Source organism: Stegodyphus dumicola, chromosome 5 (assembly GCF_044657685.1).
Source record: "Stegodyphus dumicola isolate Sdum_Otavi_A_Nest chromosome 5, ASM4465768v1".
NCBI lineage: Eukaryota > Metazoa > Arthropoda > Arachnida > Araneae > Eresidae > Stegodyphus > Stegodyphus dumicola.
Window position 1 is genome coordinate 14,280,728 of NC_140772.1, and position 15,326 is coordinate 14,296,053.

The 15,326-nt window shown below is 33.0% G+C and overlaps 1 protein-coding gene across 1 annotated transcript in view; it reads right to left on the reverse strand.

Moving 5' to 3' along the window:
• The window catches only part of LOC118192057 (peptidyl-tRNA hydrolase 2, mitochondrial-like), a 31,798-nt gene that overhangs the window by 14,450 nt on the left and 2,022 nt on the right, over nucleotides 1-15,326 (reverse strand). The window contains exon 2 of the mRNA XM_035362948.2: nucleotides 11,378-11,467. Within this exon, the coding sequence (XP_035218839.1) occupies nucleotides 11,378-11,467 (90 nt within the window). The remainder of the gene's footprint in view (nucleotides 1-11,377; nucleotides 11,468-15,326) is intronic.

The window sequence follows — 15,326 nt, forward strand, 5'->3', positions numbered from 1 at the left end:
GGCAGCTGGTCTTGGCGGAACCGGGAAACTTCTTTCGTGTTCTTGCTTGGACCTCGTTGCTGGCCGTTCAAATTTTCCTTGTAACTTTTCCTCCGCCGCTGATGGCCCTTCCGCAGTTCGGCGACATTTCTGCGGAGAGTCCTGTCGGATGAGTAGATCTTCCGTTTTAGAGCCGGGTTATAGTTGCCGTCATTTCTCCTGGCTCTCTTTGCATACGTCGTCCTTCTCCCTTCTTCATTCTGGGGGTGTTCGTTAGCTCTCTTTTCTGGACGGTGGAACGGCTTCTTTTTCTTGCCACCTTCAATTTTTCCGCGGGGAAACTTTCTTTTCACTTGCTCCTGCCTCTTAATGGCTTGCCCTTGTACTTGTCGTTTTTCCACCTCTGGAGCTTGTGCCTGCGGTGTCTGCCGTGCCGGATCCTGCAAAAGATCTGAAAATATTTGCATTTTATTACGATCATAGTAGGGTTTGATTTGATCAATGTTTGCGGAGCAGATTTCACCATTTCTAGCTTTTAACACTACTACAGCGTGAGTTATTTTTTCTATGACATATGGTCCTTCAAATTGTGGAAACAATTTGGCAGTTTTATCTTCTGGTGCTGAAGAAAGTGAATGCTTAATTTTTAAAACTTCATCCCCTACTTTATAAGTTACTCCCCGTCGTTTCAAGTCATAATAGAGTTTCTGTTTTCTCTGTGCTACTTCAGTATTCTTCTTTGCTTCCTTAATTAGTTTTTCTATATCACCCATTTTAAATTCTGGGGCTCTTTGTTGCACATAAAATAATTTATCTAACGGCGTTATAATCTTTCTGCCTAAAAATAACTCAGCAGGAGTTTTGCCCGTTGTATCATGTTTTGCAGTCCTAAGGGCGAAAGCAAATTCATTGACATAGTTATCCCAGCTTTTATGAAAATTTTTAACATAACTACGGATAATTTTCACTATGTTTCTATTGACCCGTTCCGCTATATTTGATTGCGGCCGATACGGGACCATTTTTAAATGACGTATGCCCAATTTTTGGCACATGTCTTCAAATATATTACTTACAAATTGAGGACCATTATCCGATATAACTTTTAGGGGCGCCCCGTATTTTAAAATATATTTATTTAAAATAGAATAAGTAACTAATTTCGCGGAGGCTCGTTTTAAGGGAACAATTTCGGTCCATTTACTAAAATGATCAACCATAACAAGGAGATAGCGACTTTTATTTAACTGACTTTTTGGGAAAGGGCCCAATAAATCGATGCCAATTATTTCATTTGGAAATTCGGATTTAATACTATTTAGAAACCCGGCCAGGCGGAAATTAATATAATTAACTGCTTGACATGTTGGGCAGGACTGGACATACGCCCTTGTTAACTTTTGCAGTTCAGGAAAATAGAGTGCCTCGCGTACGCGTTGGATAGTTTTTCGAATACCAGCATGAGAAGCTAAAGGGCTGTCATGGAGCTCCTGCAGGATATTTAATCTAAGACTAGCTGGGATAACAGGTCGAAATTCGTTGTTGGAATTCGTAGTTTTTGTATAAAATAATAGACCATCTATTAGTTCGTAATGGGCCGCCCTATTTCTTATTGCCACAATATCTTGGTGGCTAAAATTTTCAGGATCCTTTAAATACTCATAAATGCTTCCAAACTCAGGATCTTTACCCAGTTCGGTTATTAAAGTTTCTCGGGAATTTATTGTACATGCTGTGAGCATTGCCACCTTTACAGTATTACATTGTTCATCTATTTTAATTCTTGATAGGGCATCTGCTACGATATTTTCCTTTCCGGGGGTATGCTTGATTACCAGATTATATTCTTGTAGCTTGAGTGCCCATCTTATTAACCTTGGGGATAAGTTTTTCCCTGAGTACAATCTAGTTACCGCCGCATGATCAGAGTACACTGTTATTGGCGCCTTTCCAAAATAGACTGGAACTTTTGCACTGCTAACAGAACTGCAAGTGCCTCTCTCTCGGTCGCAGAATAGTTTCTTTGTGTTTGATTTAAAGTTCGGCAAAAAAATGCCACGGGCTGTTGATTTTGCGAAAGTACCGCTCCTACCGCATAATCCGAAGCATCCACTGAAATTTCTAAATTCTCATCCTTTTCAGGAAATTTCAACACAGGGGCTTGCGTTAATGCTTGTTTTAATTTTTCGAAAGCACTATTGGCTTCGGCCGTCCACGAGAATCTTGCCTTTTTCCTTTTTAATTTTAACAATGGTTCAGCAATAGCTGCAAAATATTTTATAAAGGACCTATAATATGAACAAAGTCCTAGAAAAGAAGAGAGCTTCTTCGCCGTGTTTGGAGTCGGATACTTTTGTACAGCAATTATTTTTTATTCGTCTGTCTCTATTCCTTTCTGAGATATTTTGTAACCTAAATATTTTAATTCAGGGGCTGCAAATTTGCACTTTTCGACATTAACTTTTAGACCGGCCTCATTTAATAAAGAAAACACCTGTCTTAAATCCTGTACATGTTGGTCGAGATTATCACTATTAATAATGATATCGTCTAAATAGATAAATGTGGACTTTCCAAGAACAGGTCTTAACACAATGTCCATACATCGCTGAAATGTTGCCGGCGCCCCTGAAAGACCAAACGGCATACGCAAAAATGCATAAGTGCCAGACTTGGTTATAAAAGCAGTCTTAGGCACGTCCTCAGGCCTAACCCCTATTTGAAAATAACCAGTCGTCAAGTCTAAAGTCGTGATATATTTGGTAGATGTTATGTTCCTTAGAATTTCTTCAATTATAGGTAACGGATATACCGGATATTTAGTTATGGAGTTTAATTTACGGTAATCAATTGCGAATCTCCACCTTTTTGGATGTGTCAAAGGATAGTCATTATTTTTCTTACATAAAAACACCGGGCTAGCATAACTACTTGAGATGGGCGTTATGATCTTTTTACGTAGCGTATCGGTGATATGCCATTCTATAATTTTTTCCTTATTCTTATCATACCGGTATGCTTTGTGGCGAACTGGCATTGAATCTCCGGTGTCAATACTATGGTTAGTAACCTGAGTAAATCCTGGAATATCACTAAATAACGAAGCAAATTCACTTACCACTTGTCGGATTCTTCCTTGCTCGTCATTAGGCAGGTGGTCAAGATTTAACATCGGCGGTTCAGCCTTTTCTGCACGAACTGGTTTCATAGTCAGCTTAAGGGATGCTTCATTAAAATCCAGTGTTGCTTGTGCCTCTGCAAGAAAATCTATTCCTAAAATTATATGTGCTTGCAGATTCTTTACTATAAAAAACATCACCTTTACTTGTTCGTCCTTGATACGGACATACAGCGGTACTTTACCTATACACTTACATTTTTCTCCTTGCGCCGCTAACACTGTCGTATTATCCGAATTATATATGCGGTATTTCCGAAAATACTTCCTAAAAAAATCTTCTGCCACACAGGAACACTGCGTGCCTGTATCCAGGAGTGCGGTGGCTGGGATATTATTCACCAACACTTCAATCTTCGGAAGAGTCAAATTTTTCACCATTACTGTATTTAACTTGAAGGAAGAGGGGTTTTCTTGGCCTTCGGATTTCCGCACCCTCCCGTCAGCAGAAATCCGTTTTAGTTTAACTTATTTTTCATTTCAGTGCTTTCCTTCTTTTTCCCCTGGCCTTGAGACTTTTTTCCTGGATTGCTATTGAACTGTCGACGTTCGCCGGCTGTTTTTGAATGCTCGGGTTTCCTTGCCCACTGATTCGCTTTGCTTCCGTAGCCGTATGCTGGAGTTTGCTGTAGTCTTGGCGCACCAAATTGGTTTCGCTGTTGATATTGGCGTCTTCTTTCGACGTCCGCTGTTCTTCTACTTTCAAACTGGATTGCTAGCTCACATAACTTTTCCAGTGTAGTTGGATTTCTTAATTCAATAAAGTCTTGCACTTGGGGCAGTAACCTCGGCAAAATCACTTGAATTATCTCAGGATCCGGACGGTTTCCATACAAGAGTTTGAAGACGTGAATTTTTCTTAAAATAAAGCTTGAGAGGTTTTCGATTCTTTGTTGATATATACTAAAAAGTTCCATTTCTAATTTCGCACGATCCCTTACAACAGGGAAGGCTTTTACTAGGGCAGTCTTGAAATTCTCGTAAGTATAGGTGGGACTTCCTGCTTGACCCAAGAGACTTCTGCCTATACATTTGAACCAGTTAAGCGCTTGGCCCCTCAAAGCGCTGGTAGCTAAGGTAACTTTTTGAAATTCGTGCACGGGGTAGAGCATGAAGTGGTCATCCAATTTTTCCAAAAAACTGGTTACCGGTGAATTCCCATTAAATGTTGCTTCTGGTTTCATCGAAGCGCACATGGTCTGGACGATGTAACCAAATCCTTCCAGGGCGGCAGCTGGCATTTCTGGATTCTGAGCCGCTTCTGCAGGCAGCACAGGTTCTTCTTGAAACTCAGCCATGGTTATTCTTCTTCGTTGGGCGCTACTATCAGGTTCAATGTTCCGTCTAACCTTCTTCGGGAACATGCAAGGACCTGACTCGGAACAGAGAGCTTACTAAAGCTATGTTCAACAATTGTGGGAAGTCGACAGGATACACAAGAAGGGTATACAAAACCCTTTATTTTTCTCTATTTACAATAACTTCCGTACTTCGGAAATACACAGACCCGCTACTTGGGGTCAAAACGTAAAAGTATAAAAATAAAACTAAACTCTAATTTAACTTTAAAATAATAAACGTGGAAGATTGGCCTTATATTAACAGGAAGCCATATGTAGTACAGAGAACTGTGAACACTACAATACGTTTAAAAATTATCAAGAGGATTAAAACCTCTAGCCTGGAAGGCAACCAGCAACAGAGTAAACTTCTAAGGTAAGCGGCCTGCTTCGACTAACTGCTTCCTCTCTCTCGCTTGGCAAAAAGCCACAACTTAAGTACTTGGCGTTCGCCAGACAAATTTTGCATAAATACTTTAACGGTTATAATTCTGGCCGGAAGTAGAAAATAAGAAGTGATAGTAAAGATTTAAAATAAAATAAACGTTAGTAAAACTTAAGATCCTTACAATATGACATCCATATCCCATTACAAACCACTTTTTTTTATAACAGAAATTTAAGTGCCACTTGCAGAATTTTGAGGCCATTTAAAAACTACTGATATTTACATTCTCCGATTGTTACTGATATCAGTAATGATCTAAAATCCAGGCATCTGGATCTTCAGCAATCTCTTTTTGGCCCAAAGAGAATTACCCCAGAAGGGCTATTAATTTCATTTTGGCATTTGCATTGAAAACTTTAAATGTCAGTTCACTTTCCAAACTGCTGCCACCAAATATTACAGTCGTGTATTATATTTAAAGAAATTAAATAATGAACAATCTGCATAAATGTATGTATGTTTCTCGCACTGTGATAAAACGACGGAGCCATCAAATTTTGAATAATGTACATTTTAAAGCGAACATGGGCATGTGGAAGCTCAGATTTGCAATTTGTTTTATTATAGATTTCATATTTTGAAAAATTTTACGAATTTTTGATTAAAAAAAACTCAATGATTTCAAAGCGAGAATGGCAACACTGTACTGGGGGGGGGACATTTTTATCTCCAATGCGCGAGAATGTGTATTAGAAATTGTAAAGATATGTTCCTTTTAAAGTTATTTTGCAATATTGCTGTTGAACTGAATTTCATGGTTTAAGTGCGAAGAACATGATATTTAATAAATAAAAGTAACTCACAAAATATTTTTAAAAAATGCCCCTTTGACGCAATGTAAAATCGGAGGTACTTTTCCGTTTTGCTGACGCAATTGATAAAGTCGCCAATAATGGTACAATTGATGCCAAAAGGAATATCTTCGCTGGTAACCATTTACGCCTCATTTTCAAAACAAATCTCAACCATTCTTATCAGATTGATTGTTTCTTTCAATACTGGCATACAACTACATAGAATTTTTACAAGATAGTTAAATTTTATGCCCTAAGACGATTCGCGGTAATTAAGTCAATTAGAATGCAATCATACTGCTCACCCGAAAGCGAAAATATAGAAAAGGCAAAATCAAGAGTTAAATTCATCAATTCCAATGAGAATGCACTAGCGAAGTAAAGCACTACGGTTTTACATAATTTCTGAGTAAGCTATTCGTACAAATTGAAATAATTCTTGCATTTGAACTTGTATTCCAAATTAAAATTTTACTTGAAATGAATTTAGATAATTACTGAGAGAATTAGATTTGGAAGCACTTCCGCAGAGAACCCGGTAAATGTAAACATCGCCAACTTTGGCGATAATAATTCTAACTTGGTAACCCTTCGGATTTATCCCATTTGCTTGTTCGAAGTTTGAAACCATTCCTCTTGCGTTTTATTTTGTTGAATTAAGACTGTCGTTGTTCGCATTTGCATATTTATATTATTCTTCTCTTATTTATTATTATTTTTTATGAATTTTTTAACAACGAATAGATAGAAATATTTTCGTAGATAGATGTCGGTTCTCGGTTCGGGATGATAGGAGGGGTGAATGCTAATTTGTAACACGGCTGTTCACATTATGTTCTTAATTATTAACAGCTCTAAGAACCATGAGGCTTCCAAAGTCTAAAATAATTTGTTTTCGTAGACCGCAAAAATGTGCATGTGCATTTTAAATAATTAAGTAATGCTTTTATTTTTATTATTGGTTATTGTCATCTAAAATTATGAGAATAAAGCAATTTTTATGGCATAAAATTTTAACAAGATAATATATTGTTAATGCTTTTCTAACAATAACCTTTCAGAGGATGGAAGGTGTGGCATAAATAGATGATTAAATTGAAATAAAAAAATATTGATTATCTAAGATGACAGAATAGTTTAATGCATCACCATGTCATTAAAATTAGCAAACAACTGCTCGTGTAAGGAATATATTGTTTTCTGTGTTAACTGGAATGTAAGGCAAATTTTTTTCGTATATCACGTTTAACCGGTTAATTTCAGTATATTAATACTAATTTATATTTTTTAAATGAATTTTTATTTCCGTTATAAATGCCTATATATTGTCTTATGCTTAATAATATATTCTTTTCTGTGCTAACTTGAATTTAATACAAATTTATTTTCGTATATCACGTTTAACCCTTTAGTTTTACATCTACATGCATATTATCTGCGAATTTTTACTACCATATGCTTAATATATTGTTTTATCTGCTAACTTGAATTTACATGCACTAAAAATCACGTTTACGGCTCGGCTCATCGTCGATGAACCGCGAGCTTGGCAAGTAAGAATGCAATGACGCCAACGGGTTCTTTCCCGAAGCGCCAACGGGTTCTCTGCGGATGAAAACCCTTAGGTTTTTGTAACGTAGTTTACGTGAGATGAGATCTCTTGGGGTCATGTGATACAAACTGGCGAATCAGGATGTTGAACAATGAAAGCATAGTAAATTCTTAAATTAATGTCTTTTTACAAATTTACTGTCTTTATTTATTGGCATTTTACAAAATTTTAAACCATATTAAAATGTTTATGCCTTCAGAATAAAAAATTCATAGAGGTAACATTCATTAACATTTTTTATAGGTATACTGTATGTTGTCGCCAACAAAGTCTGCTTGGCAGGATTTGCGCCGGCGAAACGGAAAAGTACCAAATCAGATAGCTCTCACATTTCCCCCCTCCCAATTAAAACAGAGATTATGTTTGGTCACGTTGGAAATTTTTACTAAGTAATCACATACTCTGCACAAATAACTTCTAACTTGTAAATAAAATTTCTTCTTATTTTTATCTAGAAGCTCCTTTACTGCATTGTTAACTGTAATATGTCAAATATTTTTGTACAAACTGCATTTAAAACTCATGGAATGCGCTTTTAGATGCAGTACAAGGTCCGAATGTCCAATATCCAGAGTGATCTAAAATACGTACCACCAGACTACCAGCATATTCTCTTTTTTTTTTTGGAACTTTCTTTTTACATGCTTTACCCATGTGAATTTGATATTTTTTCATAATAAAACATGTGGTTCCTAATTCTTAATTTGGTTTAGGAAATAAATAAAATACCTCCATACTGAAGAAATAATAATTAGCAAAATTCAGTATGATCAATAATTTGGCTCTTTTGCCACTTTTTTGCTTAACATGCATCTCAAACAGAAACATTATACATTGAAGTATTGTCGACTTCATTGAATAATTTATATCCCTAGAGCCAACCTGCCAAATCATTGTTTATTATTTTCATTATTCATCACAATAACTATTAATACACAGCAGCTTAAGAAAAGACTCAGGCAGCAGTTCTAAACATACTTCTTTTAAATATTAGTAACTGAATACCAAAGAACATGGTAACCTTTAATGTTGACCTTGGTGTTTAATGACCCTTGCAGATGATCACAGACTTCAGCTGACTGCACTGCAAAGTACATCTGTGTTGATGAAGAGAAATTTAACAGAAATTTCTTTCCATACGTAAAAAATAAATTTTTTCAAATAATATTCATAGGCCAAAATATTACATTCAGTGCTGTTATAATTGCAAATCAAAATATTACATTTAGTGCTATTATAATTGAAAATAACTGATCTGTTGTTCAGATAAGCCTCGACACCAGAGCTAGTGCAGCTACACAGGGTAGCAAAAGTTTCAGAATTTAAAGAAGCACTCAGCAACAAAACAAGGGATAGCAAAATCTTTAGAATTTAGAAAAGGCAATGGGATGTATAATTTCTAGAATTTAGGGAGGTACTTAGCACCAGAATTTCGGACACGCAGAGACTACAACTGGTTGCAAAATGCCTAACAACAGCCTTAAGTACCTGTGGGAATTTATTTGTTCGGGATTCAGATAGGCCTTAAGTATATGTGGGAAATAGGCATAATTATAATAAATAACTAAGCTAATACAATTTAAGCTTAACTTCATCAGCAAGTGATAGAGGCAATACAAAATTTGGAGGAACAACATGTTTACAGTCAACAATCCCATGATCAAACGGCAGTAGTCTATAGGACACGTTAGCAAAGCTTTATGGTGATAGTCGAAGATTTTTCGATATTGCAAACAAAAAGTAAAGTTTTTCAATTAATAGAATTTGTGAAAAAAATGCTGAAAAGTGGGAATAAATGAAGATGATACAACAGAAGTATTTAATTGCAATGCCAATGCTGCAATCATCAATCAAATAATGAATGGCAAAATCTATAGTATGGTTCTAAATCCAGAAAACATTGCTACCGATAGTAAATACAGAAACAAAGAGGTTATTGAGAATAAAAAAATTTTGATTGACAATTTAGTGGAAAATCTTGATAATTAATTACAGCATTTGAGCCTTGTAACTGAACAAGAAATTTGTGTCTATATATAGAAGGCATAAAAACAAAGAACTCAAAACAATTCACATTGAAAGATATCTCTACATATAATAAAAGAAAGAGTCTGTCTGTGTGTGTCTTTTGTTCGTGCTGCGCGTAAGCTAATAGACCCACGACTACGAAATTTGGTATATAGGTGCATCTAGACAAGAGCCAGTGCACCTTGAAGCGATTTTTTCGAAATTCAAATTAGAATTTTTTTTATTTTATGTTTTGTGACGAAATCACGTCACTTTGAGACATAATGGGCTATAGGAAAGCGAGATTTTACTCTACACACTCCATTTTCACATCGTCATGAAACGTAGGCACTTAGCTATTTTACGAACTTAAAATAAATTTCGTGTTTCAATAAATCGATTAAATACGAATTTATTTAACAAAGGTTAACACCATTTCAGCGGAATTTTTTTTTTTTTTTTAAATGTACAGTTTATTTTTCTTTGATTTTTGGACACATTAAACTTTCATCCTTGCAACTGCTTTTACAAAAAGAATTTTGGAAAAATTATAATATTTTGTATTTTTTAAAAAAATTTTAAATGAAGCTTCCGAACACACTTCTCACATCTTTACAAATGTGATTTTGGCAACAATTTTCCTGTCTTATTGTTGTTGATAGATTTTTGATGAAATCGTATCATTTTGAATAGTTTCATTCTTTTAGAAATATGGGTTTGGCAACAATTTTTCATCATGTTTCTTATGTCACTGTTTTTAAGAGATTGGCATATTTCATTGTCATTTATATATATATATATATAGAATACATTTTTACTGTTTTTTTTTTTTTTTTTTTTTCTGATAAAGTTGTTCTGCAGAGTAAAATTCTGCACGGAATTTTATGTTTTGAGTTGCTTTCATGTTATATTTTGCTTATTTCACTGTTTGCAAGATATTGAAAAGTTTTGCATGATTTTTTTTTCTTCAACGGAAAGTTGCCTAATTTTTTTATTAGGATAATTAATATTTGTATTAAGGGATATATACCTTATTTCATTGCAATTTTTTTCTCTTGAAAATGTAAGATAAAATATCATTAATTATACTTTGCTTTTCAGAATTTTTTGTTTTTTGTATTCTTTTATGTTATTTATTGCTCATTTCACTGTTTTTAAGATATTGAAAAGTTTTGATTGTGATTTTTCTAGGAAACAAAGTTCTTAACCTCCTTTATACCATTTGAGTTCTTAAGATTTTGCAAAGGGAAGTTGGTTAATTTATTTATTAGGATAATTAATATTTGTATTAAGGGATACTGCTTATTTCATTGTAATTTTGATATACATAATAACTTATGAAGTTGTTCTGCAGAGTAAAATTCTATGCAGTTTTTAAATTTAACGTTTGGTTAACCCTTCAACCATTTTTCCGGTACATTTAAAAGCCAGATGAAGGCTGGCAGCGAAGCTGCTAGTGCTTAATAAAGCAAACAAATAAAACTGAAGTTTTTTGGGAGGGAATTATGATTCCTTTAGTGTCATAAATGCTTCAGTACTTCAAAAAAATCACAATATCTTTAATTTTATAATTTCTATATATAAGCTCATGCTCTTAATATGTGGGAAAATCCCAAATTTAAAATACCTAAATTCCCGGTGAGACCAGATCTACCAGTAAAATTTCAATGTAATACAACTTCGAGCACTTAATTAGACAAAAAATTAATTATTTCTATTTGATAATTTCAGGAAAATATCATAGCTATGGTATTTAATTATGATCAGTATTTTTAGAATTAATTTTTTTGTTCTAAAAAATTTTTCTTCTTTAAGTATAACATTGCACAAAGATGTGAATAGGGCATACAACATTTTATCACATATTTATAAAAATAAATCCTAACATAAAAGTATATGTTGATCAAACCATCTTAATCTAACTTGAGCATTTTATCACAAAATCTTTTTGGTAATATAATAGATATTCTATATAGTGTATAATAAGATAATGAAAATAAGATGAAAGAAAATGAAAACCTGAGCAGCAATCTTTCCTTTACCCATCTTCAATCCATTTTGAACAACAAGAACTAACTTGTGATCTCCTTGAACTAAATCAGAAAATATCTATAAAAGAAGAAACAATGTACTTTAAATATAAGAAATGGGTATAATTGTTTTTGAGTTTATAGGATAAAGGGGGGAATATACATTAGAGATGATAATAACAGTAATGGATCATAAAAGAAAAGTAAATAATCAGTATGTTAAAAAAAATCAGGATTGAAAACTATCAATTTGAATAAAATGGAATCTTCAAAACCAGAATGAGCATAAAAAAATCTTGTTTATTATTGAACAAAGTGAAAAAAAATTAATTTCTTCCAATAACAAAGTGCTGTATGTTCACTGATTGCATTCTTTATTGTATAACAGATAATCCTGTATGTAAACAAATTATAAATTGAAAAGCATGCATAGATTATAAAATACCTACAGCAATGGATCTATCTTGTCAGCAGCACAAATTTTGAATTTTATCTTAAATTGGAAATATCAGAGAATCATATTGGTAGTTTTGAAAATCACTGAGGGAAAAAACAACCTAATCATACTGTAAGACAAATTATCTATAAATGTGTTATAACATTCAAAGACTAGTTGGAATTCAGATCTAGCACGGCTCTTATTTTAAAAAGAATTATGCTATGAATAGAAGTTTATTTACTGTTATTGCATTCAGCCATGATATTGCATTAAATATGGTTGCTTTGTTGAAGAACATTAGGATTATAAGCTTCAGAGAAAAGCCATCTTCGTGAAGGACTTCCAAAGGAAAAAGAGCTTGTACTTACATCACATACATTAGTAGTAATGTCAATGAAGATAATGGGCAAGATGAGGAAATGGATAAAAGTACATGACTACAGTTGAAAATTAAAGGACACTTATCATGAATGATTAAAAGATTATTTATTTATAGATAACCGTGATGAGATCTCAGCAATTCTTTCTGAAGAAGATATATTGGAGAGCATAAAAAATAGCAGCAGAAACCAATTGATGATATTGAAGAAGATGAAAGTGAACGTATATAAAATCTTTGCCAGAAGATATGCTACATGTGTCTGATATTTTACAACATAATTTTCAGTTTGAAGAAAGTGTACCAGAAGATATTTTCAATGCATTACAAAGATGTGACTTTTTATGATATGATGATAATCAAAACAAACTAAAGTAACTGATTATTATTATTATTTTGCATAAATGTATGTACTTTTCATATTAATACATATGCACATATTTCATTTATGTATTTGGAGTGAATGGATGCTTTAAATTTGCATTTATATTTCATTTTATTATTATTTTGCATTTAAAACTTAAATTTCTCTTCTTAAATCGTGTTTCATAACTTCCATATCGTGAATTCCTCTTTAGGGAAAATTTTGCAGGATTATGCGACTGTTAAATACAGGTTAATTGTAGGATCATAACTTCAAAGAGAAATTGTTAGAGTATAAAACAGCAATTTAATGCAATATCAATCAGCAATTTAATTCTTAAAAGTGCATAGTGTGTTTAATTTACCTGTTGCATGACTATCATTAAATTATAGAATAAACATCTTATAACTCTATTTCTGCCACTTTCTACTGTATCAATACTATTTTTAGATTAAGCAGCTACTATCAGGATGCAGGAATAAAAAAGACATTGACAACATATTACATCCATGACGAACTTCAAATCCCACTTAAAAGCATAGGTATGTACAGTGTAACCTACAATGGCGGAAAAAATGTCTTTGGATCCATTTTGCATCTCATGAACTAATTAAATTATCTAGACTTCCATGTTAATTACGTGGGAAAACTAGAGTAAATTTTTTTATTCAACATTTATAGTAAATCAGCAAACATAATCAATATACCAAAAGGAAACAGACCTCATTAATTTAAATTAAAAATATTAAATAAGGATTATATGATTCATTATAAAATTAAATTCTGACATTTTTCATGAAATTCTTCAATAAATGTTTTCCGCTATCTTTCCGTATACACAGTGATCTGTTTTCACTTAAAAAAAAAATTGGAGAACTGCACAAACACGGTGTTGCTGGTTTTCTACAAAAGCATCTCATCTTTGTTCTTTTTTAACAATTTTGCAGTAAAGATGGATATGTTTTAAATCTGAATTTACAGCAAAAAATATCAAGATTTATCCAGGGCTGGTGCTAAGCGTTTTGCTGCCCATTGAAAACTCAGCAACTTCTAAATTCAGCTGCTTGGGTTCTTCCTAATTCTAAGTTTTGCCACTCGATGAAATTGCATACACTGCACCAGCTCTGCTTCATTCTCCAGTTTCTTTCCAGATAACAGTGCATGGATTAAGACTGAAAATTATTAGTTCTCCATTTTACAAACTATTGCATTATTTTTCTTGCCAGAACTATTACATGTTTTCATGTTTTAAATTTACTCTTAAAAATCCATCAGTAATTACAATAGGATAAAAAAATGAAAACCAGAAGAAAACAATTGGTTTACAGTATGAAAAAAGATTGATGAATACATCACATAAAAGTTTAAAATTTGTGCTCTCTTTCCTGAATACTGCAAAACAAGATAAGAGCAGATAATTAATGCTTATAATAACTACAATATTTTAAAATATCTGAAATTTTTGCTTCAAATATTTCTTTTTAATTGGATTTTTAAACAACATAAATGTTTAGCTGTAGGTCTTGTAAAATCTAGGTGACGCTTTTGAATAATTCTGAATATGGTTGCTAGATTTTACAAATAAATGATTTTTAGATTTATGCAATCACTTAGAAAATTCAGACAAACATTTAAAAAAATATTTCAAATAAACATTTAAAAAAATATTTCAGATGAACATTTAAAAAAATATTTCAGATAAACATTTAAATTTTTTTAAATTTTAATTACATGACAAAAAGCCTCTGTTGCTCAAACTAGAAAAATTAATCACACAATCTGCAGTGTACAACAGCCTCTTCAACAAGAAAGTATCTTGAAGTTTCTATGAAAATATACAGTGTTGCATAGATGATACATAGTTACTAACCAGATGCACTTGGGTTTTTTATTTATTTCGTTATCTGCTATTAATGTATCATTTTTTACCTCATTAAATTTTATTTAATTTTTATTATTCATTATTTATTTTTATTCAACTTTTCTGATGACTTTCCATAGAGCTTTAATACTTTTAAATTTTGAACTTAAGCTCTGTTATATGAATGTTCCAATTTTGTTTATAAGATCTTATTATAATAAGATAAGATGAAACAGATATGGAAATATTTCCTCTAACAAAAGTTAGTGGAAATAACTTAATATAATTTATAAAACAGTCCTTTCTAATTATCCACATCTCCACTAAAAGGCACGAATCATTGCAGACTTCGGACAGAAATATTTGCTTGAGTACCCTTATATCTAAGTGCCATCTATTCTTTTACATCCTTCGTTTTCCACAATATGTATAAATAATTCCCTTTTTTTTACACTTTACAGTTCTCCCCATGTGCATAACAACCTGTTTCTTGTTAGCAAAAAATCACTAACTAAGCCCAAACTAAGCATCGTGCAGAACTTCGGCACCAAAATTCTAATATCATCCTTGAACGAGACGTTCGTTGCAAAGGGTGCCTGGACTGGAGTGTCCTATCCCCATCGATTTTATGTCACTTTTCGAACTTTGATTTTTTATGGTGCCTAAAGACATATCTTATTATAAGACAATTATAGTAATCTTTTTTCTAGGCAATAAATAGTCCATGATAAGCAATTAAGTTGAAGATTTGTGCAATAATTCGACTGATGGGATGATATAAGAAATTGAAAGGCAGTGGCCGGAGGATCAGATCGTAGCATCGAAAGTACTAGGCACCATTCGGCGATGAGAGATGTAGCGTCCTTCACTGAAGACATCCAAGCTGGAACTGAGC